This window comes from Mirounga leonina, unplaced genomic scaffold, assembly GCF_011800145.1.
Source record: "Mirounga leonina isolate KUSES-001 unplaced genomic scaffold, KU_Mleo_1.0 Mir_200, whole genome shotgun sequence".
Lineage (NCBI taxonomy): Eukaryota > Metazoa > Chordata > Mammalia > Carnivora > Phocidae > Mirounga > Mirounga leonina.
Genome location: NW_023270503.1, coordinates 27,763,166 through 27,788,123, shown reverse-complemented (window position 1 = coordinate 27,788,123; position 24,958 = coordinate 27,763,166). Strand labels below are relative to the sequence as shown.

Sequence of the window (24,958 nt, the reverse complement as noted above, 5' to 3'; positions counted from 1 at the left end):
GTAATAAAATATTTACTGCAGTCTGATAACTGCCCAGAGGTGTGCTGTTGGGTTTTTTGTTGACTAAGATAGAGTACTTTATATTCTGGGAGTATTGAGTTCAAGTGCAAGTATGTGGAAATCCTGTCGAAACATGTTTAGAGATGGATTAGTGTTAGTTTTAAAAAAGACTCGTGGAAATAGTCAGCTGTAGAGGAAGCCCCGTTTGTGTACATCTCAAAGACAGAACAGAGATGTTAAGCTAACTTTAAGGGGAGATAAAGGCTGCCTCCTTGATGCTCAGTCAAGGTCACCCAAACAGTCCCAGTTTTCAGGCCCCTGGTTAATACTAATTTCCATGTCTGGTGTTCTCTCTCAATGAAATGAACAGTTAAGGAAAAGCTATAAATATCGTTAAACAAAAACGAACCAACTTCACTAATGTTCTGTCTCCTCCCAGCTCCTTGACATTTTCAGTCTGATTCGGCAAAAAGGACATGCTTGTCAACTTTAACTCTTTCTCTGACGCAGAAAAAGGAGCATGGAGTTGGAATACAAAACTTAGTTCAAAAGATACTCGGAACTTTTGTCCCAAGTCTGAGAGTAAACAAAAGGAGGGCATGACAGAAGACTGCTTCTACTCCGTGCCTTGAGTGTGCCTCATGTGTTGGAGGAGGCGGTGGCCCTCAGGGCTCTGGCCTCCAGGTTGGGGGGAACAGGCTGCTGTCGCCCCGGAGTGTTGGCTCCCACGCTGTGAGTCAGGATTGCATAAGAGAACTCAGCAATGCTTTCCAAGGCAATGCCAGTGATGCTCTGCAAATGCCCCACAACCTTCAGAGACAGACAGATTTAGTATTACTACATAATCTCAGCATGTTTTAGCATACAGAGAGGCACGCTTGGGCTGTTCTCTCACGCCAGATGTAAATTTTTTTGTTTCTCTGCATTTACAGAGAAGATTAAATCCAGATCCAGTGTTTGCCAATGGCCAGATGACATTAGGATCCCTTTACCCTGATAGTGTTAGCCTGGAAAGTTTCTGCTAGACAGTTCATTTCTAGAGATAAGGTCTCTGAAATATGATGAGGGCATTTGGGCCTAGACATTGTCTTCTGTTGGGGAGGATATACTTACTGGACCTGAACATAACTGGGTTATCATCAGAAAGGGAAAGGAACAAGCTGAACGTGATCCTCCATTTCTAGTTCCACAAGGGGAAAAAACTGGAGAGCGCTTTTCAGACCTACCCTAGTGTTTCCTCCCCCAAATCCTGCTTATTCATCCTCATGCTGGGTCTCGACTTATTTTTTACAAGTTGTCTTCCCTTTTCCTTTAACCGATGGGAGAATGCTTTCTATTAAGTGAATTCTGATCATGCCAGTCCTGCTCAGTGGTCCGCACCTGGCTCCAACACTCGTGGTTTTGGATGAAAGCACTCGCTGCAATGATTCCTACTGCCAACAGCATGAAGTCTTTCTTCACTGAAACAAACTTTTCCCTGAGAGATTAAAACCATATTAATTTTGGAGCTTGAGTGGAACTTCATCTTCCAAATCCTAGGGCCATGGGACTTCAACTATGAGTTGTTTTTGTTGATCATCTTGGACTTTTTTAGATATGGAAGGAAATGGCTAATTGGCCCCCTCCCCTAACCCACCTGGGATCCTGACTGGTTTATCCGCCTTTGTTGTTCCATCTGTCTCCCTAACAAATGTAACTGCAACTGTGAGCCTTTTTACCAGTCTGACTTTACAGTAATCAAACACTTTTGTCCAAGTCGCCACCCTGTGACTGGCTTTTTTTCCTAAGCAGCTAAAAGGCAGTCTAGTAATCTCAAATCGAAGCAGAAGTAAAGGAGGAACTATGAAAAAGAAAGTATTTTAATTACCTGCAGTCGTTTAAATTTAAAAGCAAAATCCTTTTGGGTTTTTGCTGATGGGGCTCAGTCATCTGCATCTAAGCAACATACTGGGAGTTCATTAAAACTGGGTAACCTGCGCAGGTTATCTGTGGACTGGATGCCTTATTGGGTAAATTCCATTCCCGTGGTATGTTCTCGAGGTGTGCTCCTAACTTGCTGTTTCTGGAAGAGGCCTACCCTAAAGGAGTTGCCTTACCCTTGCAGCTGACTGGGTACGGAGTTTTCAATCGAAGCCCTCAGCAGGCTCCCGTATATGGGTTCATGCAGGAGATAGACAAGGTCGAGCAGGGTCAGGCAGGTTGCGTGCAGCTGTGTGGCCGGGACCAAGCAGCCATTGTATCCTAGATGGGGTATGGGCATGGCAAAGAGTGGTAAGTGGGTCCTCTCTGAGCATAATCACCACCGACATGTGACAAAGCTCTTGAGCTAATGTGTTCTACTGTAGGAAACCTCTTTAGTTGGAGGTCAATTTCAAAGGATAAAGGGAGAGATAGAGAAATCTCCATCTGCCGTGTATATACAATTAGAGTATATTTGTTTGTTCCCCTCTTATCTCATGCCTCTCTAGAAAATCACCTCTTTGATCCTGCAATAAGAGAGTGCCTAGTGAGTCCAAATAGAAGCCAGGTGCTGAGACCTGAATTTCCTTCCCTGACAGGTACCAGACTCCGTCATCCCAGGCTTCCTGCTGTTTCTCATCGGCAGGTTCTGCCCACTGCTTCCAAGCCCCTGGGCACATTCTTATTGCCTTCTATGGAAGATTCCAACCCACATCCCCTGACACACTTAATACAGTACCTAAAACCTCCAGAAGCATCTCCACATATGCCAGGGGAGTGGGCAGATTGATTTGGAAGTTCAGGGACTTCAAAACATCAAGCTCTGACTCCAGCAGTTCTTCTTTAGTGTGCACATACCCTAGAGACTGGAGGAAATTCAGGACTGTAACGTTGCTGATAATCTGAGCAAAGAAAAACAAAACAGAGGGAGAGAGAGAAGGGTGTCAGACTAAAGGTCACACATCTTGGCATAGCATACAAAGCTTTTCACAATCCAGCCCATGCCTTCATCGCGTCTTCTCTCTTGGCAATTGCCCCTCACGCCCCACGCTTGTCATATAGGATTACTTGCAGTTCCAGAGCCTGTCCAGTTCTCCAAGCCCGTACACGTGCTGCTTCCTGTGTCTGGGCCCTCCCTCTCCTCTCTCCCTGCTTTCCTGAACTCCTCTCCCTCTTTCTTAGCATCCACCCATCTCCTACCCACGCCTACCTACCCCCTTCAATAAGTCATTTTCTCTAAATACACTTCCTTGACTTTCCAAGGCCACAGAGGTACACTACACTAATCGGAGCACCCTCCCACATTATTTGCCTGTGTGTCTTCTCCCACTGGATAATAGATTCCTTGAGTGCGCAGGCAATATTTTTACTTGTTGTACCCATGGCACCTAGTGCAGCCTCTGGCCATAGAAGACAGTGAATCTTTGTTGCGGGAATGTTATTTTATCATACAGGCAGTGGGTAGGGGCATGGAAACATTTTATCCTCTATAAATGTAACAGTTTGTCTTTAATACTGATACGCCTGTTGGCAATTCAGGCACCTTACGTAAACTGTCCTTGAGCCCAAGGGGAGGAAAGGTGACCTGTATAAATGATGGCATCTGTCCAGCAATTACACTTTGGGAACATAACTTCAGGCTATTTAAAAACTGCCTCTGTGTGACTCTGTGTGTGTGTGTGTGTGTAGGAGGTGTGCTTATTTAGGAAGCATAATTGCACTCTGGAATTTCCACAGGAGTAGTAACACCTAGCTTAGGAGGAGGTTTCTCACAGTTGCCTGTGGACGAGCTGGTTTCTGCTAACACTCAGGTGCCCAGGAGGGACCCCAGCTCCTTACTTTGTAGTGGAAGGAAAGTTTGCTTGCCAGTTGAACACATGACACAAGACGCAGGATAAACTTGTTGAAAAGCTGCTCTTTCAGAGCTTTCCAATTCTGAGCCTCCTTCTTCTCTCTCAGCTGGATCGTGGCTTGCCTGTTCATATTCTCTGCCTGCTTAACCATAAACCTATAAGGAAGGGAAGGGGAGAGTAAACAATCCACACTCATCAAACTAAAGGGAGTTTGTGCTGCAAACTATGGGGTATCTCCTCCTCCCCAATTTCAGTCCCTGGCTGAGACATGGACATTTGCAAGTAATAGAGGGTGCCAAACCAGGTCTCGCACTAAAGGGCAACTGTACTTTTTTTTTTCTTTTTTAAGATTTTTAAGAGTACATTAGTCCTTCTGAGAGGTACCACTCACAATGGCCTATGCTCAGTGTTTTACCTTTCTAGGATTTCTACAGCCTGGTAGCTCACGGATTTCTCCAGACACCATTGTTCAGACAGGAGAAAAACAAACTCTGCCAAAACAAGAAAGAAGAGAGTAACTCACAAGGTGCAACCCAAACCACTCTGTGAACTCCTGGCATCGTGTAAAAGCCATGATGGGGCCAAGGGAAGAGGGTCAGGGGGTGAGAAAGGAGACTGAAACAACACAAGCTGAGCTGAGTTCCCTTTCCTGCCAACAGGCAGATCAGAGGCATGAAAAGGAGGCTGACTGAGCGCCAAAGACAAGGGCTTACCAAGCCCCCTCAGTGACCCTTGAGCCTTCCTGTGGGTCTCAGATGATAAAAGGCTTGGCCAGCTACACACAAACATACCAGCTGGTCGAGGTGGCCTCTACACCATGCTGGGAACCTCCAGCTTCAAGGGAGAATCTTGGATGGATAAAAACCGTAACCCGTATATTCTGTTTTCAGTGGAATGTTGACAGGAACGGAAAAGTCCCTCCTGGAGCTTCAATATTCTTTATAACACTGTTTGTTTAGTAACCACCCTCTGGAGAACTCCCATCGCTTTACAAGCACGATTCACCTTACAGCGGACACCATCTCCCCACCACCGGTTTGTTGGGTAAATCCGTGGTGGCTGAGCCTCTCCCCAGGAGCACGTTTGTTACTGTGGAGTGGCTTGTTTTGAAGAAATAGCCCCTAAATCAGGGAACATAGCCCACTTTGGTGTGAGGGGCACAGTCACTGGGGAGGTGGGAAGGGCAAGATACCTTGGCAAGATCTTAGCCCGCCTATGTTTCTCTTTGAAAGAACAGCCCCAGATAGAATTTTATTTAGTTTGCAATATCATTAGAGGGTGGAAACAAGGGTAACTGTTACTTCTCAACAAAGGAAGCTCCTGTAGAACTTGGGACTTTTAGCACTGATCAGTAAAGAATTACGCATAGTCAAATGACCATGTGTCTTCAGAGAAAATTTGACTTTCTTAGGCACGTAGAAGTCATGCTAGCACAAAGTTGAACAGTCTATTTGACACATGTTATACATATGTATAAAACCTTACTGTTACAGAAACTAAAGCCCTGCTAGCAGTGCCCAATGCAGAAGATAATTAGTTTAAGCAATTAAGCAAAATATCCTAGAACACATAATTATGTTATTAGTCGTTTCATTTGCTGGAGTTTAGACCTTATTTCTGTTTTGTTTGTGTGTGAGTATATAGTTTGGTTTTGGTTTGGTTTGGGTCTGAATTATCTGGGTGATTGTTTCTATTTTCTAGTTTAATTTGCCAAGAAAACTGAGCTAGGGTTAGGTGCAATGGATGATGATTATGCCTCCCCTCCCTACCGGCTCTCCCTCCTGCACTACAAACACCCATCTGTTAACTGAAAGACCCTCCCCTTCTATCCTCTTAAGCTAGGGCTCTTTTATCTCCTTAGTTTCCATCACTGTTAACTTTCTTGAAAGCCTGGCTTAAACCTGCTGCTTCCACTTCCTCATGAATTCCTGAATGTTCTGTAGTTTGCCTTCTACTTTTCCCAACTTGCTAAAACAATGATCTCAAAGGCCAGCAAATATGTCCAAATTATTAAATAGCATCACCCTTTTGCAACCTTTATTCCGTCGTTCATATCCCTGAGGCGTGCGAAACTGCCGACCATCATCCTTCTGGAAACTCTCTTGGCTTCCAAAGGTGTCTTAGTTCTATTCCTTCCTCCCCAACCATATTTTTAGTTCCCTCCATGACTCTTCTTCCTACTCCAATTGCCTGAACACAAAATGTCTCCCAGGGAACTGTCCTTGACTTGCTTCTCTTTTCTCCCTCTCAGACTCATTCTCTGTCAGTTTTATGAAGATACCTCCTAAACCTTTGTCTCTAGGTCTGACCTCTCTTCTGACTTACTCTTTAAACAGCTCACTAGAAACCCTCCTTTAGATGTTCTACAAGCACTTGAAACTCAGTAGATCCAAAAACCAAAGCTGTTCCTTTCCCAAACAACGGTCACATTTCCTCCTGTTCTCTTTTTTAAATGAATGTGTTTCTCTCAGTGGCACTATACTGCCATTTTCCTAGGCTCACCCTTTGGCATGCTCATCTTTGCCTTCTTCACCTCTTAAATTCATCCATTGCAGAGCCCCAGATTTTACCTCTGAAATGTTTTTAATCCATCCTCCCTTGTCATTCCCTCTGCCCTATTGCCTAAATTACTGACACAGACTCCACTGGTCTACCTCCCTCCTACCTGTCTCTACTCCAAACCACTCTTTACATCACAGCCAACACATTTTCTGGGGCAAAGGCTAAAGTCACATCACTCCCATATTTGAAAACCTTCAATGCCTTCTTGTTTCCCTACTAAGCTACATATAAACTCCTCCCCTTGGCATTCCACACGGAATGCCTCCAAACTACTTTTCTGGTCCTAATTTCAACTATTCTTCCACATGCTCCGGACAACCTGGACTTAAACACTGTACTCACACTCACCCCAAGCTTCTCTATTTCCATGGCTTTACTCCTGTTATCATACCCTTTCGGTAGAAACGCTGTCCCTCTCCTCCACCTTCGCCAACCAAAATGTCATCCTTCCTCGAGGTCTACCTTAATTCTTCCTGCCCTCACCTCACCCTATCACTCCTTTCAATCCCCATAAAAGCTTCTTTTGGGCGCCTGGGTGGCTCAGATGGTTAAGCGTCTGCCTTCGGCTCAGGTCATGATCCCGGGGTCCCGGGATCGAGTCCCTGGATCGAGTCCCTGGATCGAGTCCCACATCGGGCTCCCTGCTCAGTGGGGAGTCTGCTTCTCCCTCTGACCCTCCCCCCTCTCATGTGCTCTCTCTCATTCTCTCTCTCTCAAATAAATAAATAAAATCTTTAAAAAAAAAAGCTTCTTTTATCTGGTATGTCACTTATCTAACGGTCCTCGAACCTAGTCATTTCCAGACTTGTTCTAATAGCCTCCAAAGCAGGGACTGAATCTCCGTTCTGTCCCGCTCTCCCAAGTGGTGCGGGTTGAAACCAAGGGTGGGGTGTTGGTGGCTCTCGTTCATCACTCCATTCCCTGCCCCTGGCATCTAGTAGTTACTAACAACACTTATTTGAATGAATAGGGTCAACTGAATCTCCAGGGCGGTGCCTCAAAGTCTCCCATGAAACCGGTTCCCCAGCCCCGCGTCCACACCCACGATCCGGGTCTCCCTGAAGCTGCCCATCCGGCCGGCAGCCTCCTGCACGGCTTGCTCATTCTGCTGCGCCAGGTGGAGCAGAGCGTCTTCTATCGTCTCTGTGGCCACAGCCCCGAACCGAACGTCACTGAGGGAGGCCAATCTTGACCTCACAGGTCTATCCATTTTCAGAAGCCTTTGGGGACACCTGGACGGCTCACTGGATCCATAAACCGACCCCCTTAGCTTCACTCCAGAACCTTTTGCCTTCTGCGTGCTTGTCTTCACCTCAAGTGTGAGGAAAACCCACGTCCCACCGCGGCCTCGAGCCCTCCACAGCCTTTTCCCGCCCCAACGGCCGCGAACCCCCTCAGCCAATCAGAAAGCTCGGCCGCTTGCCCCCTCCCCCCCGGCTCTTCCCCTAAGGCCAAGAGCCGCCCTCGCTTCGAGAAAGAAAACGCGGACTACAACTCCCAGCGTCCCCTGCTCCGGCCCCGGACTGCTGTTCCCAGGAAGCCTCGCGCCCTGGGACTAAGAAGGGCGGAGCGGCAACATGGCAACCCCGGGTGCTGGTGACCCTCTCCATGCTAACAGTGGAAAGGCCCCTGTGGCTCAGCGCATCGATCCAACTCGGGAGAAGCTGACTCCCGAGCAGCTGCAATTCATGCGGCAGGTGCAGCTCGCCCAGTGGCAGAAGAGTCTGCCACAGCGGCGGACCCGGAACATCGTGACCGGCCTGGGCATCGGGGCCCTGGTGTTAGCTATTTGTATCCGTCCAGACTGTAGGCTCAGGATGGCCTAGGGGGGCAGGAGAAGGGGAGCAGAGGCGCGTAGTAGGGCAGTGTGGGGGTGCTAAAAAGAGCCCGAGTTGTAAAAGTCGTGGCCATTTCTGATGCCGAGCCAAGCGTTTAATGTATCTTAGTCGTTTTAAAATGCTCTTTTGATATGATTTATTAATAATAACGGCATCGGGGTCGTGGCTCAGAAAAGCAGAGGGCAGAAGATCGAGCCACTAATTTGGGAGGGTGAAAGAGTAACAAGGGTGGTGGAGAAAGTCTGGGAAAAGGCAATATGCATACTCCGAGAGATTTCCTGAACCCACTTCCCCAGATGGCTACACCTTCTATTCCGTGTCCCAGGAGCGTTTCCTAGATGAGCTGGAGGATGAAGCCAAAGCTGCCCGAGCCCGAGCCCTGGCGAGGGCATCAGGCCCCTGAACCGGATGGGCACTGCACGTCTCCAACCTGCTGGAGCCCCTTCACATGGTGGATGATGCCCCATGACCCTGTCGGAATCGAAGCCTGCACACAGCATCGTTGGCCTCGACCTTGGACGATGATTGAGCCCAAGAATTTTTTGCATTTGTTCAGGTCAAGGGAATATTGCCCACTTTACACAAACTGTGTGCAGTCACTGAGCCCTTCTTGTATTTTGTTTCTTTGAGAGTTATATGACCTTGGCTTTTCTCAGGATTTCTGACTTTGTGGTTTACCCTCTTTACCTCCCAGGGGCTTAGCTGTTGTGGATGTGGCAGCTCTGTGTAGTGTTGGAGCCTAAAGTGGGAAAGATGGAGTTAGGTTGAGAATAATAAACTGAGTCACCTCTCTTGGAGCCAGATGAGTGTGTTCAGGCTGAGGGATGGCATGACTATGCTGGAAAGCTCCATGGGCACTAGCTGCAGCAGTGGTATTGCCCCGGGGAGCTGTAAATGTTTAACTAGAATTACTTTTCCCGTGAGATCTTTCCACCTGATTTAAGGGAGAGATCAGGGTGGGTCACTGGGCTGTGAGACTGAACCACGTCTTCAGGGAGGGAAGGTCACTCTTCTGTCCTCTACCCTTAAAACCAATACCTCCAACTTTCCTGCCTTTTCCCATTCCGAGAGAGAGGGGTAGATGAAAGATGAGGGACAGCCTTCCTTCTTTTAATTTCCACTTGGGCCTGCCTCTCTAGGCCTAAGGTGGGGTCTGGATGAGATCTTAGCTTGGTCAAGTGGATCGTTGACCTTGCAGTTTCCTCATGAACTGCTGGCAGGCAGGCAGAAGGCTGGGCAGCTGCCAGCCATGCTTCCCATTGTGAGGAGAGTCCCTTCTGAATTTTCCCCTCCCTTACCCCACAAGGCTTTACCCCCAGTTCTTAAGGCACAACAGATACAGTGTCACAGAATCCTAGTTTCCAGCATTTTTATTGACTGTTGCTAATTCTAGTGTGAGTACACCCCCTACACTTGCTCAGCTGGGAGTGTGCCCTCTAGAAGCATCAGGGCTTGAGTAGGATTGCTTAGTGGTTGACCCTTAGCTGGGGAGGTGGAGGCATGAGGATGGGAGGCTGCAGAACTGATACCCACACACAGGAAATAGTTCCCACATGTTTGGCTCTTCCCTGTAATGGAGCAGCACTCTCCATGCCCCTTTGGCCTTCTACTCCCTCAGTACTGGGGTCTTCTTGCAGAGTTGTGTTGGTCAGCAGATTCTGAGAGCACAAGCTCCATGGTGGGCCCTGGTGTGGGGGAGACACATGGCTTCTGTTCTGAATTCACTGGAGGGAAAAGAAAAAGCACTGAAGAAACCTCCAGGATGGGAGGAGGGTGAAGCTACAGTCAGTTACCATTCCCTGGGCTTGCCCTCCCTTGGGCCCGCCCTCACCATCCTGCCAACATCCCCGGCGAATGTCACCCCCTTGCTTGCCCGCTGCTCCTGGGAGCCGGTGCTGCTGCCACTCAGGGAGTTCCTTCGTATGATGCCTGGGTGCAGGATGGGGAGGGAGAGCACTGAGTGAGGGAACGGGCCACGGCAGGGCGGGGGCTAGTCTCCCCAAACCAAGGGGCAGACCCCCAGGGCCTGTAAGAAAGCCAGATCAGTAGGGAAGGGGACCCGGGAAAGATGGGAGCTGGGCCACTGCAGTCTCACCAGGGCCCGGGGGCTCAGAGCGCTGCAGGCTGTTGCGGCGGGAGGTGGGGAAGCTGCCCTTGGAGAGGCGGCGCTGGCGGCTGGACAGCATAGCAGCCGGGGCCACGATACCCGCTGGGGGCTGCTTCCCAAGCCGGCTGTACAAGTCCTCGATTTCCTTTTTCTGTAGTGTCTGTAGTGCCTCCACCTCTGACAAGTGCCTGAGGATACACCGGGAGCATGAGCGCTAGCCACACACTTTGCTCTCCCGAGTCCACCTCTTGTCCTTCCTCCCCAGACTCACTTCTGCCGAAGACTCTGCAGCTGAGCCCAGAATTCCTCATCCTCCCCACTGCTCTCGGATTCCTCACTGCTCAGACACAGGCTGCTGTATGAGTAGTTCATCCACACTGGGCTGGGATGGCTCTGGGGTGGGGGGCTGCCCCCCACTCGGGGTTCCTGCCCATCGTCCCCTTCCTCCTCAACTCCAGCCCCTAGGCCTTCAGCTGCACGGTCGCTCTCAGCCAGAGCCTCCCTGGCCTCAAGCCCGCTTCCAGCACTATCCTCTGTGTCTGAGCTCTCCGAGGTCAGCTGAGGGGTTGGAGGCTTCAGGGAACTGGAGAGAGTTGGGAATGTTGGTTGCAGGGGAAGAGGCTCAGCTGGTTCCTTGGATGAAGTCACTTGGAAACGCCCCACAAGCTGCGGCTTCCTCTCTGTCGAGTGACAAGGAAGGAGTCACGGAAGGAGGGAGAGAAATCAGGCAGGATATGAAGTGAGAATAATGGGTCAGTGATCAGAGGCCTCACCTTCAGAGATGGGCTCTAGTCTGGCTTCCCCCAGGAGTGGCCGAGCAGGACTTGGCAGGGCCTACAAAGTGTGGGTCCATGAGGAGGGAAATGATCCAGAATGGAGTGCCCCTAACCATCCCTCTTGGTTTCCTACTCACCTCACTCTCCATCTCAGCTGTTGAGGGTGAAGGCCTCTCCTGGCCACAAGGAGCAGGGGGAGGGGGCGGGGACAGGCTAGGTAGGGGACCGGGAGGGGCTGCAGGAGACTGGGACAGGAGCCCAGGTGAGGGGGACAGCAGGGACTGGGCCACAGTCATCACAGCCAGTGAGAAGGCACTAGCCAGAGAGAGGAGAGGGGCTGCTGTGGTGGAGGGGAGGGTAGAGGTGGAGGGGCAGGGGGGAAAGGAAGGAGGAGTAAGAGTCACCTGGGAGCAACTGGGAGAGAAGGCAGGCGGAGAAGGGAGGACTGAGCTATGCAGAGAATGAGAGGCTGGGCTAGGGAACTGGGCAGCACTGGGGGAGAACGCAAGTGGAGAGCCGGGGGAGTGTGGCAAGATATTTGAAGACACTTGGGAGAATGGGGAGGGGCTGGAGTATGGGGGAGAAGTGATGGGGAAGATGGGACTTGGGGAAACAGGGGTTCCGGGGGAAAACAGGTTTCCAGGAGACAAGGGGGTTCCAGGAGAAGATGAGGAGGTGGAGAAGGCTGCCCAGCTCCTCTGCTCCGGGGAGGTGCTGCTCTGGAACTCTGCTGGCAAGGAAGGAGTGTTGAGTTCCCAGTCCCCCATTCTGTAGGCCCTGCCCAGGAGCAACCCCAAGGGTTGTGATGAGTAGGGACAGAACTCAGTACATACCACGGGATGGGTCTGGGAGGGGGCCCGAGAGGGCAGGCAATGGTGCTGGCTCCTCCTGAGGGAGAGAATGGGGCTCACAGTCACAGCGGGGAAGAGCTGAGTCTTAGAGGGGACATTCAGAGTGGGCTTCAGCTGGGACCCATGAACCTCTAGGAGTCCATAAAGGACTTTCAAGGCACTCAAAAGTGTATGTGCTAAAATATTTACAGGTAAAGGGGTATGATGTCTGCAATTTACTCTCAAGTGGTTCAGGAAAAAATAATATGTGCACATACATAGAGAGAGGGGAGGGAGGAAGACAGTGATAAAGTTAATGTGACCAAACACTGACAACTGGCAAATCTGGGCAAAGGGTATCTAAGAGTTCTTAGTACAATTCTTGCAACTTCTCTCTGTAAGTCTGAAATTCTATCAAAATAATGAGTTGAAAGTATGCATTGAACACATTTTTCTAGAACAAGTGCCCACAGCTTTCCTCAGATTCTCAAATGGGGTAAGAGCCATTGTTTTCGGGTCCCAGAGATGAAGGAGTTACAGCCAAGGGGACTGGTGAAGGCAGAGAGCAATGAAGTCTGGAGCAGAGAGGTGGAGGTGACCAGAGGGGTCTGACCTGGGGGCCCAATAGGTCCTCAGCAGCCTCCACAGGGCCAGTATCTCTCTTCAACAGGGTTTCCACTCGCTGGATAATCTCCCGAATACGACTCAGGAAGCCGGCTCGCTCCGAGGGCAGAATGAACTCGTTATACACCTGGCAAGGGGTCAGCAGGAAGGGGAAGGAGGGCTCAGTGATCCTACTCCTCCCTTCCCCGCTGCACTGATCTTTAGAAGCCATCCCTTCACCCCACTGCTCTGCCAACCACCAACTTAAACAAGTATTCAGTATCTACTGTATGCCAGGCACCGTGTGGTGTAAGGAGAACTACAGCTTGGAGGACAGTAGCTAACATTCCTAGGATGCATTATAGCCCAGATGCTTTGAGGGTTTTATCTCATTCAACACCAACAACGGCTCTCTGGGGTCTGTAGTCACATCCCCATGCTCAAAAAGGTTAAGTTCAGTCTGCCTAAAATCACAGGATTTGCACCCAGATTTGTCTTAAAGCCAGAGCCTGAGTTCTTTCCACTGTTGCTTCCTATGCTTTTGGACACAACTCCTGCTCTTGCAGGACTTATGAAGTGTACTATCCAGGCTCACGTACACACACACCCACAAAGTTAAGTAAAAATAAGGCAATCGATGGTAAATGTAAATTCAATTTCACAAACACTGGAGCACATACTATATGCCAGGCACTGTTCTAGGTGAGGAATACAGAGAAGTATAGAACAAAGTCCTGGTCCCAAAGAAGCCCAAAATCTAGTGGAAGAGACACATATATAGATAATATACTGCAAGTCAGCCCATGGTAGGAAAGGCATTATGATCAAGGTATAGAGAAAATACTAAACCAGCAAGAAGAAAGGGAGAGTTGTTTAATGGTACAGAGTTGCAGATTTGCAAATGAAGAGGTTCTGGAGATCTGTTTCACAATATGAATATACTTAACCCTACTGAACTATACATTTAAAAATGGTTAAGATGATAAATTTTATGTTATGTGTTTTTTTGCCGCAATTTTTTAAAATGCCATTCCAAAGAGAGAGCAGGTCATGCCACCCAGGAGGATAAGGGAAGCTGGGATGGCTTCACAGAGCTGAGCCTTAAAGAATGAGTAAGAAAGCAACCCTTCCTTGAGGACTTATCATGTGTGGATACTTCTCATATAATTTCATTTCTCATACATCTATTACTTCTTATAAATTATATACTATATCAGAACATCTTGGCAAAATGAGTATTATAATCTACATTTTACTGATGAGCAACTGAGGTTCAGAGAGGTTAAAAAAACTTGCTCCAGGGCGCCTGGGTGGCTCAGTTGGTTAAGCGACTGCCTTCGGCTCAGGTCATGATCCTGGAGTCCCTGGATCGAGTCCCGCATCGGGCTCCCTGCTCGGCAGGGAGCCTGCTTCTGCCTCTGACCCTCCCCCCTCTCATGTGCTCTCTCTCTCTCATTCTCTCTGTCTCAAATAAATAAATAAATAATTAAAAAAAAAAAAAAAACTTGCTCCAATTCACCGAATTAGTGAATAACAGAGATGAAATTTGAACTCAGGTCTTTTTTGGGGGGGGGGGGGAACAAAGCAAAGTTTATTGAGTGATACTAAGTTTATTGAGCCATAGTACAAAGTTCCCGAAGAGGGAAGGGACTGGAAAGGGTTGCCCTTGAACTCAGGTCTTATGTGAAAGCCCACCCTTTCCGCTGTTCCATGCTGTTTTGGGAAGAGAAGAGCAGGGAGAACAGCATGAGTAACAGCTCTAAGGCATGAAAGCACACAGCACATTCACAAAGCAGTGAAGACCAGAGCAGAGCTGGGAGTACTGTGAATTTCAAAGGCCATGCTCCAGAATTGGGACCTTACTCTAAGCACAGGTGGCTACCCATTAATGGTGTAGGGGCAAAAAGCAAGAGCAAATCCAAGTCTCAGGAGAATTCTGCTGCAGAGGGGTGGAGGGTAGAATGGTAGGGAGAGAAAAGAGGGCATTGGACCCTGTGGTCCATTGGGGGGGAGGTCACTTTGGCTGTGTGGAATCTCAGTGGGCTTAGAAGCCTAGTAAAGCCTTTCAAGGCAAGAGACCCCTGAGCAGATGGAGACAGGAGTGGAAAGGCATCCAGCCTCTTCAGAGGACCACTCAGAAACCAGTGTGGCTAGAGGAAAGATGATAAGCCTGTGTGCCAAGTGATATTTTGTCTTTGTCCTGGATACAAGATGAATGACATGATGGAGGAGAAGCTTTAAAGAGAGTTCCTGAAGCCTGATTCTTCTCTCATTCCCCTCCCTCCTTCACCACTGGCACTCACTTCCCCTACTCCACTGAAACTGGTCTCCCACAAAGACCTTCTCCTGACAAAAGCCAGTGTGGTCTTGCCTCAGGCTTCACCCTGTATCACCTCTTTGAAACTCTCTGTTCACTCAGTTTTCCTTAACATCTTCTGGGGCTCCTCCAGCCTCTCAGGCTCCACCTCTGTGTCCTTTGGTGACCTATTCCACCCCACCCCAGAAAAGAGGGTATCCGCTGAGACCCACTCTCAGACCCTCTCTGCATCTGGCTTTGCAAGCTCATCTCCCTTCACTCTCCCTTCTGTGCTGACAACTCCTAGATCCACCTATGGATCCTAGATCCAGCCCCTGCCTGACCATATCCTGCTCCTAGAGAGGATCTTGCCTGCCCCTCTGTCATTCAAGCTCATCATCACCCCTAAGAAAACCTGCTTTCATATTCCAACTTCCTCTCTCCTTTAATGGCCTGCTCCCACTAGCTTCTCCACACTACAAGTCACCTGTGATATCCCCTCTCCCTAACTCCCTATCATTTCAACTCAGCCAGTGTTTACTGAGCATCTACTACATGCACCATATTACATCAATAAATGCCTGGATTACAGAGTAACTTATTTTTCTGAAACAAGCCTCAGATTCACCCCTTTTCTTCCTCCCTTTCCCCATAATCCATTTTCTCCTTGAACCACTTGTAGTTTCTTGTATTTTTCTGCCAACTGGATTCCCTACCCCCAACCCTCTCCCACGTCCCATGGCAGAATGGTCTTCTTAAAACCTATTCTCACCATGTTACACTCTAACTCTTAAGACTGTCTGTAATCTGTGCCTACTCTACATGCCCAACCTTGCTCCCACAATTCTCCTTAGTTCTAGTGACATGAAGCCCCCCGCAAGCCCCACATTCCAAGTCACTCCCTACTTCCATGCCGTTGCTTATGCTGTACTTCCTCTAGACCCGCCCCTTCCGGTCTTCACTGCTGTTCTGTCAAGACCTGGGATAAGTTCTGCCTCTTCCCCCTGCTGCCCCAGGCCACCCTTTACTCACAGACACAGGATCACATGTGTAGCATGTACTTGACCACAGCACTTGTGTATACCCTATGTCATCAGATTGCTCCAGCCGAGGATCCAAAGCTCACTGAATAAATAAAAATCTCCCCCATACAAGGGCAGAGATGTCTTCAATGTCACTGTGCTTTAAAAACCCTTGCTGTTCAAAATTAAAAAAAAATAAAAAAATAAAATAAAAACCCTTGCTGTTGGGCGGGAAGAAGGGGGAGTTCAGCACCAGGGGACATCAGACGGGAGATTCCTGTCCTAGCCCCAAAGACTCTGTCCTCATCTCTCTCCCCCTCACCATGGCGGCTGCGATCTCTTCCGGGCTGTCCCCATCCAGATCAAATCGGAAGGTCACCATCTTGCTATTGTGAGTCTGTAGCTGGCACTCAACCACTCTGTCATTCTGGTCTGAGACCTTCAGATTCAAAGTCAGCAGAGGGGAGGATGTCAGGCCCTCTGTCCTCATCACATGTCCCCACCCCACTCCAATCAAGTGGCAGTGGCCACATTGGAATTGGAGAGAAGCAGACTCTGTCCCCAAACTCTGGTGTTAGAAACGAGACTGGCTGCCTCTAGGGTACCAGTCACATACTGCTCTCCCCCTTTTTTTTGGCTGACCTCCCTTCCCCCCTGGCAGTTTCCCTCCTGGTCCTGTAGGTTATTCCCCATCCCCTGTGCCCCTTTCTTACACTAGTGACCCGCAGCCGGGATCGTGGTCTGCGTCGGAGATTTCTCCCTGGGGGTCTCCTCATGCGTCCCATCCCTTCTCCCACATCACTAAGGCCTGACGCTGCATCTGAGGCATAGCTGGAAAATGAAAGGAGATAGGAGTGTCAGAGTGGACACTGGGACCCCAGAGCGCCATATGTCTCACTTCAGCACCCCAACTCCTACCAGAACCTACCTGTCTCCTGGGGAAAAGTCACTGCCAGGGCCAGAACGTGGAATGGATAGGGCAAAAGCCTGAAATAGGAAATGGGTTCATGAGGTCAGAGGACGATAATCATTGGGATCCAGGGCAATGGGGTCAAGGGTGCTGGGGTACTAGGCAGAGGGAATTAAGGAAGATGAGGACAGAGTGATGGATTTCCAGGGACATGGGGCGAGGTCATGGGGTTGGGTTTCACAAGGAGAAAGATAGGTCATAGGCTTGGACTGGCTGGGAGCCCCCCCACGTGACCCCCTCTCACCGAGGGCAGGCAGAGATGGGACTCAGCGGGGCTGGATGGCACCCCCCCAGGGAGCTGAAAGGCAGGGTCTGAGGCATCCAGGAAGCCGGAGGAGCTGAGGTAGCCATCAGTCTCGCAATCCGCTGGTGGGGGAGGGAGGGGATCAAAAAAGGGGAAGTAAAGGGGACTGGTGGCTAAGCAGGGGGGCTGCTTGAGCAAGGAGGGGCCTGGAGCTGTGGGAGTTCTTTCCCAGAAGGAACTTCATGGCTAGATGTGGAAGGCCGGGTAAGTGACGGTGCTGCTGGATTGAACTTCTGGGCAGGTGGGGGGCAGAGGCCAAGGGTTCTGGGACCTAGGTCACATCCCAAATCCCACAGTCAGGGGTGACTTACAGGTGGTAGATGAGTAGGAGGCATGGCGGAAGAGGAAAGGCTGGTGCTGGTCTGCCTCTGGCTCCTCAGGCTCAGGGGGGAAGCCGCTGGGGGGACCAGGAGTCATGGGGACAGTTGCTGGTGGGGGTCCTGGTGCAGGGGGGAGGGCCTCCAACTCCCTAGCTTTGCGCAGCTTCTCACGCTTTCGCTGGATGGCAGCAACTCGTTCACGTACTGCACGGGCCACTGGCTGGTAATCAGCCTCGCAGACTAAACCCAGGGCCACCTGGAGTGAAGAGGGTGAGGAACACAGTTTGAGGTGAGGACTCTGCTCAAAGACACGTCAGGACACCTTCTTGGGGCCTCCAGAGTATTTCTCCAGGAGAAAGGGCACTAACACTCATTGATTAGGCACTGTGCCCATTAACTGGCAACTCTTTACATCACCATCATTAAATCCTCCCAACAACTTTCTGAGGTAGGTCTTAGCTCCATTTCAGACATACGTAAAGCTGTGACTAGTCCATGGTTAGCTAGTAGGTCCATTGCTCTGAGGGAGCAAGGGGGAACGTGTGGCAATATCTGGGGACATTTGTAGCTGTCACAACACAGTACTATTGGCATCTAGTGAGTAGAAGCCAGGGATTCTTCTCAGCATCCTATAATGCACAGGACAGTCCCCCAAATAAAGATGGCAATAGTGTCACCATCAAGAATCCCTGTAAGTAATGGATCAGATCTGATCCCAGGTCAGGTGTGAGCTGTGCTAAGGAGACCTGCTCTCATGCCACATTTCAAACACATTCTCAGGTTCCTGACCCAGACCTACCATAGATGATCCCCACCCTCTCAACTGCCGTTTTTCTTTCTTTCCTTTTTTTTTTTTTTTTAAGATTTTATTTATTTATTTGAAAGAGAGCGCACAGGCAGGGGGAGCAGGGGAGGGAGAAGTAGGCTCCCTGCTGATGAGGGGCTTGATCCCAGGGCCCAATGCCCCTCAACTGCCATTTTTCTATCAGGAATCTCATACTAGGGCACCTGGATGGCTCAGTGGGTTAAGTGTCTGCCTCAGTGGGTTAAGTGTCTGCCTTCGGCTCAGGGCATGATCCCGGAGTCCCAGGGTCTAGTCCTGCATCAGGCTCCCTGCTCGGCGGGGAGTCTGCTTCTTCCCTCTGACCCTTCCCCCTCTCATGCTTTTTCTCTGTCACTCTCTTTCTCAAATAAATAAATAAAATCTTAAAAAAAAAAAAAAAAGAGGGGGGAATGTCATACTCTCTTCCTCCCTGCACCCACTTCCGGCCTTCCTAAACCAGCTCTGCATCTTCTACTTCCCAGGTATGCCTCTTATGGTCTGGAAGCTTCTGTTCATCATCTCCTTATTCATCTCAAGGACAAGCTTCACTATGCATGTAAAGAAGGTGGGGTGGGGTGATCTGACTTAAAATCTGAACGGCCTGAGTTTAAATCTAGCTCTGCCGCTTACTCGCTGAGGACCTTGGACAAGATATTCAACCTCTTTGAGCCCTCCATCTCCTCATCAGTACATCAGGATAAAATCACTCCATGCAGGGTTGGTAACAACAGTCGAATGCATGTGAAAGTGCTCTAAACCATGTACAAATGGGGGATTATTAAAGAGCTCCAACCATGTGCCAAGCACTGTCAGAGATAGAAAAATCAACAGAACACAGTCTCTGCCCTCAAGGAATTTTATAGTCTAGTAGAGGAGAGAGACAGGAATGTCTCCTGGTATAAAACAAGACCGACGGTGGTGGGTCCTGTAATGGAGAACCTGTTGAAGTGGAAAGAAGCATTTAATTTTGACTCTAGAGGGAACAGGTTTCCTGAAATTCATGGTTCTGAGCATGGAGGAAGATGGGGGGGGGGGAGACGACAAGGTGGGGGAAGGATAAAAAAGAGAAAAATAATTAGATAAATTGGAGAAAAGAGCATTCCAGGAAAATTGGATCAGCAGGAAGTAGAGCAAGGGAGGCTGGAGGACCCCAGGCTTGATCTGGAAAAGGAAATCTTCAGCGAGTCTGCACACTGGGTGTGTGTGTGGGTGTGTTAAGGCGGGAGGGGCAAGGGGGTACTTACAAGACACCCTGAGAGGGCTGAGCTGGGTGCCTCTGCCACCACCCCCCCCCCCCCCGCCCCCCCCCCCGCCCCCCCCCCGCCCCCCCCCCCCCCCCCCCCCAAGCCCAGCCGCAGGGCAGTCTGTCCTCTGCTCACCATCTCCTGCGCCACCTCCTCTGCCGCGTCCCGGCCCAGCTGGAACAGGAACTCTATGGCCTGGTTGTCCCGTGGGCGCCCCCCGCGCCGCGCGTCCTCCATGCGCAGCCAGAGCTTGAGGCCGGGCTTCTCCCCGTCGTCCTCCTCCGCCAGCTCCACGTGCACGCCGCGCTCCTCGCGGAAGAAGGCGTGAGCCAGGAGGTCCTGGATGGTGAACCTGAGGGCGGCGCGGGTGAGCCGAGCCTTGCCGCAGCCCGTCCCCCACCCCCAGTCTCCCCCAACACACACCCTGCCCCCTCCACCCTACCTCTCGTTCTTATCCGTGCGGATGCAGCCTTCAATGATCTCCTTCACCTCGGGCATCTTCACCTTGTAGAAGCTGTTCGGCTTTGTGCCCTGGAGGAAAGGGGTTGCATGAGGCCTCGCGCCCCAGCGCTCTGCTTGCCCCCCATCCCGCCCGAGGCAACAGGGCGTGCAATCCTAAAAGCACCGCGACAGCTACTAGACGGTTTGATTTCAAATCTCCGTCCCCCCATGTATCGACAGTATGACCTTGAACAAGTCTCCCTGTGTGCCAGTTTTCCCATTTGTAAAGCGCAGGGCAGAGAAGAGGCCCTCCCTGCTCACCCTGCGGGTGAAAGATCAGATGTGAAATCGTTTGTAAACTCTAGGGAGCGCTACACACATTATTATTCTAAACAGCTAGTACTGGGGCGGGGGGCGGGGGGGGGGCGTGTGTGCATCCAATACCCTTCAGTGTTTACCAGAGCATCTTCGTGCCTAGCCTGTTTACTTTAAGGGAAACGGCATTGACCGCGGGGCTGGTTGGGGCAGGAAAATGGGAGGTGACCTGCAATTCTCTGTCCTCCCCACCCCCTCTCACCGAAGTGACCTTGCGGTAGATTTGGGCGGCATTCTGGCACTCGGAGTAAGGGTACTCTGAGGTGGCCATCTCCAGCATGCACATGCCAAACGCGTACACGTCCACGGCCTCGTCGTACTTTTCCTCGTACATCTCAGGGGCCATGAACTCCGGGGTCCCTGTAGGATCCACAGCAGGCATCAGGCTACAGAGCCTTCCTCTGGCTTCGTCCCTCCTCTTGGGCGTACCAACAGCTAGCCAGGGGGTGCGGGGAGGGGGCAACCTGGAGAGTTCTGAAGTGATAGTGACGGACACTTCCCCACTGTGTGTGTGTTGGGGGTGGGTGGAAAGGATGCTATAGGTCTCCCCATGTTCCCCATGCTCTTCTAACTCCGTGCAACTCAAAGGGCCCTGCTGGGAAGAGAGGGCCCCCAGGCTCTCTTCTGACGCGGATCGGGGGGAGGGGGGGATAGCAAGGATCCTGGAGGGACTAACCGATCACGCTCTTGGCAAAGGAGGCGCGCTTGAGCGTGGCCAGGCCCAGGTCGCCGATCTTGACGGAACCTGAAGGGCCCGTGATAAAGACGTTGTCGCACTTGAGATCCCGGTGCAGAATGGGGGGTACCCGGGAGTGTAGGAAATGAAGCCCCCGAAGGATCTGGCGGCTCCAGCGCTGAAGGACTCGCGGCTTCATCTCGCGGAACCGCCTCAGGTATCTGGGGGAAAGGCACGTAGCCAGGGTCGCGGCGGGGACACGGAGGCGGGGGAGGGGACCCCCGCTGGGAAGTTCCCCTGGTCCCACTGGCACCACCGCCTACACATCTTCTGCCAGCATTATTCTAGCTCAGGTCCTCGCCGCGCTCCAGAGAGAAACTGAGTCCGGGGCGTGGGAGCTAGCCGTGAGAGTGCAAAACGGGTCCGGCAGTAAACTTGCAGGTAGGGCTGCGCCAAAGGGGCTGGGGAGTGCGGGAAGGGATGACTAACCGCCCTGGGCGTGGGGGAGGGCTTCAGAGAGGAAATAACTTTTATGTTGCGTCCTGAAGAATGAGTAGGGGTTCAGGGGTGAAAAGGGAAGGGATGGAGACTTTCCAGGCAGAGGGGACACTGTGCTGAAAGGCATGGAGACAGCGACAGGGCAGGGTGGGAGGAGGTCCTGGGAATTCGGTTCCTGAGGAATCTAGGTTCAAGATGAGGCTAAGTCCTAAGGACTCTGTGAGTAGGTTAGAGAGTGTGGGCTTTAACCTGAGGGTGGTGGGAAGCCTTGAAGGGGTTTTAAGGAATGGAGAGATTCCCCAGACTGCAGGAAGATAGGATAGATTGGAAAGGTGAGGGCAGAGTTGGGGAAGGCCCGAGAGGGCACTGCTGCAGGGCTACAGACCAGTGAGGTGGCAGTGGATGGAACTGGGAAGGCAGAGTGGGGAATTATAAGGAGGCCTTGGAGACATACTGACGGGGGAAGGCGGATGCACAGAATGGAGATAAAGATGGCATCTGGGGAGATCGGGTTTTGGCTGGCGTGCTGGGTGGACACTGCCATTCAGTAAGGCAGGGATACAGTAGGGACGGGTGAGAGGTAGCAAGCCTGGTTTTGGACCTAAATATAGAGTTTGAGGAGCGTGGGAGAGGTTCCAGAAGCAGTGGGGACCTCCCACCACCAGCTCTCCCACCAACCAACACTACCACCAGGCACAGAGCTCACGTCTTCAGGGTGCCGGAGGTCATGAGTTCGGTGACCAGCACGATGCAAACCTGGCCCCTCAGCACTGACTTCCACGAGTCATAGAAGCGGACAATGTTGGGGTGCTGCAGCCCCTTGAGCATCTCCACTTCCTCAGAGAATCGCTGCCGCTCGGCTCGAGACAGTTTCCTAGTCTGTGGGGTAGGGGACGGGGGTCAAGTTCACGACAGGCTCAGGACTCCCACGGAGAGGAGGAAGGGGCACATGGGGAGGGGCTGGGGGAGAGGTGAGGGTTAGAGCCCAAGGAGGAGGCTAGGTCATCACTTGCCCAATGGGCTGTATACCTCGAATTCTCGATCCGCCCCCTCAGGCTGCTATAAGGACACACCCATCCCGGGCCTGGGGCCACCCCTGGACCCTCCGCTGGACACAAGGGCCTTTATGCAGCCCGGTCCAGGAGCCCTGAGCTCAATAGCGCCTTTGTGGCCTCCCGGGCCAGCCGTGGGGTGGGAGGGGATGCCCCAGGGCTGGCAGTGGGCAGGCAGCAGGCGGGCAGCAGGCTGACAGCGGGCAGAGAACTGGGGCCTTCAAGGGGGTTGGCCCCGGAAACCGGGAACTGCTAGATCCAGACTGGAGGCAGGAGGGCTGCAGAGGGAGTTACAGAGAAAGATCCAGGACCAGGCACCAGGAGACCGCCCCCTGCCCCATGGCTGTCCCGCCCCCTTCTCATCACCACCCCACCCCCCATTTGGCCACCTCTTCGTGCCTGGCCTAGAGCCTGGGGCTTGGCATTGGCAGGCACAAGGGGCGAGCCCAGTGCCAGGGCTGGAGGGGAGGACCCTTACCCAGATCTGCCCCCCAGTTAAATCCAAAGCTGCTGGCCCAGACTTAACTGGGTCTTCCCTCCATGGAAAGAAGGTCCTTCACACCAACATCCCCCTAAAGCCTGCTGGGTTCAGTGCCTTTGGGTCTGGGAAGGGAGAGCCCAGGTAGACAGTGGGATGAGGAGCAGGACTGGACTCAGGCCAGGGCTGGAGCTGTCTGTCTCCCCCCTCCCCAGCTATGGAGAAGTCTAGAAGTCTGACTGCTCCAGAAGGGGCCTGGGAGGGCCCCATCCTGCCACCACCGCTCTAAATCTTCTGGAAGTGGAGAGGATCCTGCCCCAGCTCCTGGCCTCCATCATCCCAGCCTCCTACCCTGCAAAGATTCAGGGTGAAGGAGGAGGAGAACCAGAGTCATACTGAGGGTCTCAAGACTAAGAGGAAAGGGAAAGGAAGAGATAGTAACCACTGCAGGAGATTGGTGGGCCAGTCACCCCTCAGATCTGAACTGGCTCCCTACCCGATTTTGCATCGTATCTTCCAACTCTCAGGGTTGAGTATAGAGACTTTAAAGTTAGAATGTCCAAAACTCGGGGCGCCTGGGTGGCTCAGTAATTAAGCATCTGCCTTCGGCTCAGATCATGATCCCAGGGTCCTGGGATTGAGCCCCACATTGGGCTCCCTGCTCAGCGGGAAGCCTGCTTCTCCCTCTCCCACTCCCCCTGCTTGTGTTCCCTCTCTCTTGCTGTGTCTCTGTCAAATAAATAAATAAAATCTTTTTTTAAAAAAAGTCCAAAACCCATAAGGAAGCCACCATACACCCTCTGCCTCAGTTTATCCTTCTGCAGCCCAGAATCAGCCAGATCCATTGATCATGAGAGCCAAGGGGAGTGGGCAGGAGTGTCTGGACATTTGACTGGAAAGATAGATCTCTCCCTTGCTGCCGTCCCCCAGATTTCTCATCCCAAGACCTCCAAAGGGTCCCATCCCGAGGTGCCACAGAAGGGCGCCCAGCCGCACCTGCAGCTCACACCAGGCCACCTCCACCGTGGTGTCAGTGTCCAGCCCTCGATACACCGTCTTGAACGAGCCACGTCCAATCTCGATGTCAAATTTGAGGTATCGGCCGTCCGGGGACGTTGCCACTGCCTGGGTCTCCGTATCCTCCTTTTCCTCCTGCTCCCGCTGCCGCTCCCGAGCCGCGGCTTCGGGGACTGTCGGCGGATCCCGGGGCCCCCGGCCTCCTGCAGAGCCCGCGAGCTCTGGACGCGCGGAGTCTGCAGCCTTCACGGGGTCTCCCCCGGTCCACGTGCCCTCGGGGGGCTCTTGACAGCTAGGCGGTGGGCTCCTCGCGGGGCCAGGACCAGCGGAGTCCGGAGGATCAGGGGGCTCCGGAGCGGGTGAGGTTGGCTGGCACCAAGAGCTCAGCAGCCCCAAGTCGACTGAGCTGCGGCGGCTGAGACGGGAAGAGCGCGGCCGGGGCTCAGCCTTCCCGGAGAAGCGGCGCGCCCGGCGAGGAGGGGGCCCAAGGCGGGGCGGACCGGCGGCGGCGGCGAGAGGCGGCGGGGGCCGTAGGGCCAGGTCGGCCTCCGCCTGGGACATGGGGACCGCAGTCTCGGGGGTTGGGGGTGCCAGCATGAGGAAGGGCCGGCGCCGCAAGGCAGTAAGCCGGGCGGCTGGAGAGGCGGCGGCCTGACAGGCGGACCGGCTGGGTGCGCAGCGCTCTGGCTGAGCTCCTGGGGCCCCCAGTCCCCGGCTCGCCCTCCCCGCAGCCCCGCCCCGGCCCCGCCCCCCGGCCTCACCGCCCCCCCCCCCACCAGGGCCGCCCCCTCGGAGCTGCCAGCCGCGCGCGCGCGGAGCCGGGTGCGCAGCCCCTCACCTCAGCCGCCCCGCCCCCGGCCGCAGGCCCTCCCCTCCCTCGCCTCCAGGCGCACCCGCCTGCAGGCTCATTCCGA

The 24,958-nt window shown here is 52.3% G+C and overlaps 3 protein-coding genes across 6 annotated transcripts; 1 reads left to right on the top strand and 2 right to left on the bottom strand.

The window, feature by feature from the left end:
- Positions 1-639: 639 nt before the first annotated feature.
- On the bottom strand, positions 640-7,584 carry CNTD1 (cyclin N-terminal domain containing 1). The gene is made up of 7 exons (XM_035027184.1): positions 7,416-7,584; positions 4,228-4,303; positions 3,799-3,967; positions 2,699-2,861; positions 2,097-2,241; positions 1,381-1,477; positions 640-810 (listed from the first exon to the last, which is right to left on the bottom strand). Exons 1-7 carry the CDS (start codon positions 7,582-7,584, stop codon positions 640-642), a joined length of 990 nt encoding a protein of 329 aa, XP_034883075.1.
- A 331-nt stretch (positions 7,585-7,915) lies between these two features.
- LOC118024935 (cytochrome c oxidase assembly factor 3 homolog, mitochondrial) lies at positions 7,916-9,013 on the top strand. Its single transcript, XM_035027183.1, has 2 exons — positions 7,916-8,165; positions 8,509-9,013. Exons 1-2 carry the CDS (start codon positions 7,952-7,954, stop codon positions 8,613-8,615), a joined length of 321 nt encoding a protein of 106 aa, XP_034883074.1. The 5' UTR covers positions 7,916-7,951; the 3' UTR covers positions 8,616-9,013.
- Positions 9,014-9,567: 554 nt separating this feature from the next.
- Positions 9,568-24,779, bottom strand: WNK4 (WNK lysine deficient protein kinase 4). Of its 4 annotated transcripts, none has more exons than XM_035027181.1 (19): positions 24,024-24,641; positions 22,204-22,376; positions 21,000-21,220; positions 20,526-20,683; positions 19,950-20,038; positions 19,643-19,859; positions 17,432-17,696; positions 17,061-17,182; positions 16,775-16,833; positions 16,560-16,677; positions 16,169-16,285; positions 12,539-12,676; positions 11,929-11,983; positions 11,233-11,825; positions 11,093-11,153; positions 10,591-10,999; positions 10,308-10,507; positions 10,044-10,141; positions 9,568-9,936 (listed from the first exon to the last, which is right to left on the bottom strand). In XM_035027181.1, exons 1-19 carry the CDS (start codon positions 24,639-24,641, stop codon positions 9,934-9,936), a joined length of 3,714 nt encoding a protein of 1,237 aa, XP_034883072.1. In that variant the 3' UTR covers positions 9,568-9,933. The 4 variants fall into 4 exon arrangements, with proteins under 4 accessions (XP_034883072.1, XP_034883070.1, XP_034883071.1 ...); XM_035027182.1 differs by having other exon boundaries at positions 9,773-9,936; positions 11,233-11,822; XM_035027179.1 differs by having other exon boundaries at positions 9,642-10,141; positions 24,024-24,779.
- Between the last annotated feature and the right edge of the window lie 179 nt (positions 24,780-24,958).

Coding starts and splice junctions, on each gene's coding strand:
- LOC118024935 (XM_035027183.1), top strand. CDS start 7,952: ATGGCAACCCCGGGTGCTGGTGACCCTCTCCATGCTAACAGTGGAAAG. Junction 8,166..8,508: donor GGCCCTGGTGTTAGCTATTT/GTATCCGTCCAG, acceptor CCACTTCCCCAG/ATGGCTACACCTTCTATTCC.
- WNK4 (XM_035027179.1), bottom strand. CDS start 24,641: ATGCTGGCACCCCCAACCCCCGAGACTGCGGTCCCCATGTCCCAGGCG. Junction 20,039..20,525: donor TCTACCGCAAGGTCACTTCG/GTGAGAGGGGGT, acceptor CCTTTCCTCCAG/GGCACAAAGCCGAACAGCTT. Junction 16,834..17,060: donor CCCATCTCTGCCTGCCCTCG/GTGAGAGGGGGT, acceptor TTCCTATTTCAG/GCTTTTGCCCTATCCATTCC.
- CNTD1 (XM_035027184.1), bottom strand. CDS start 7,584: ATGGATAGACCTGTGAGGTCAAGATTGGCCTCCCTCAGTGACGTTCGG. Junction 1,478..2,096: donor GTACCCAGTCAGCTGCAAGG/GTAAGGCAACTC, acceptor TTAATCTCTCAG/GGAAAAGTTTGTTTCAGTGA. Junction 811..1,380: donor ACCACGAGTGTTGGAGCCAG/GTGCGGACCACT, acceptor CTGTCTCTGAAG/GTTGTGGGGCATTTGCAGAG.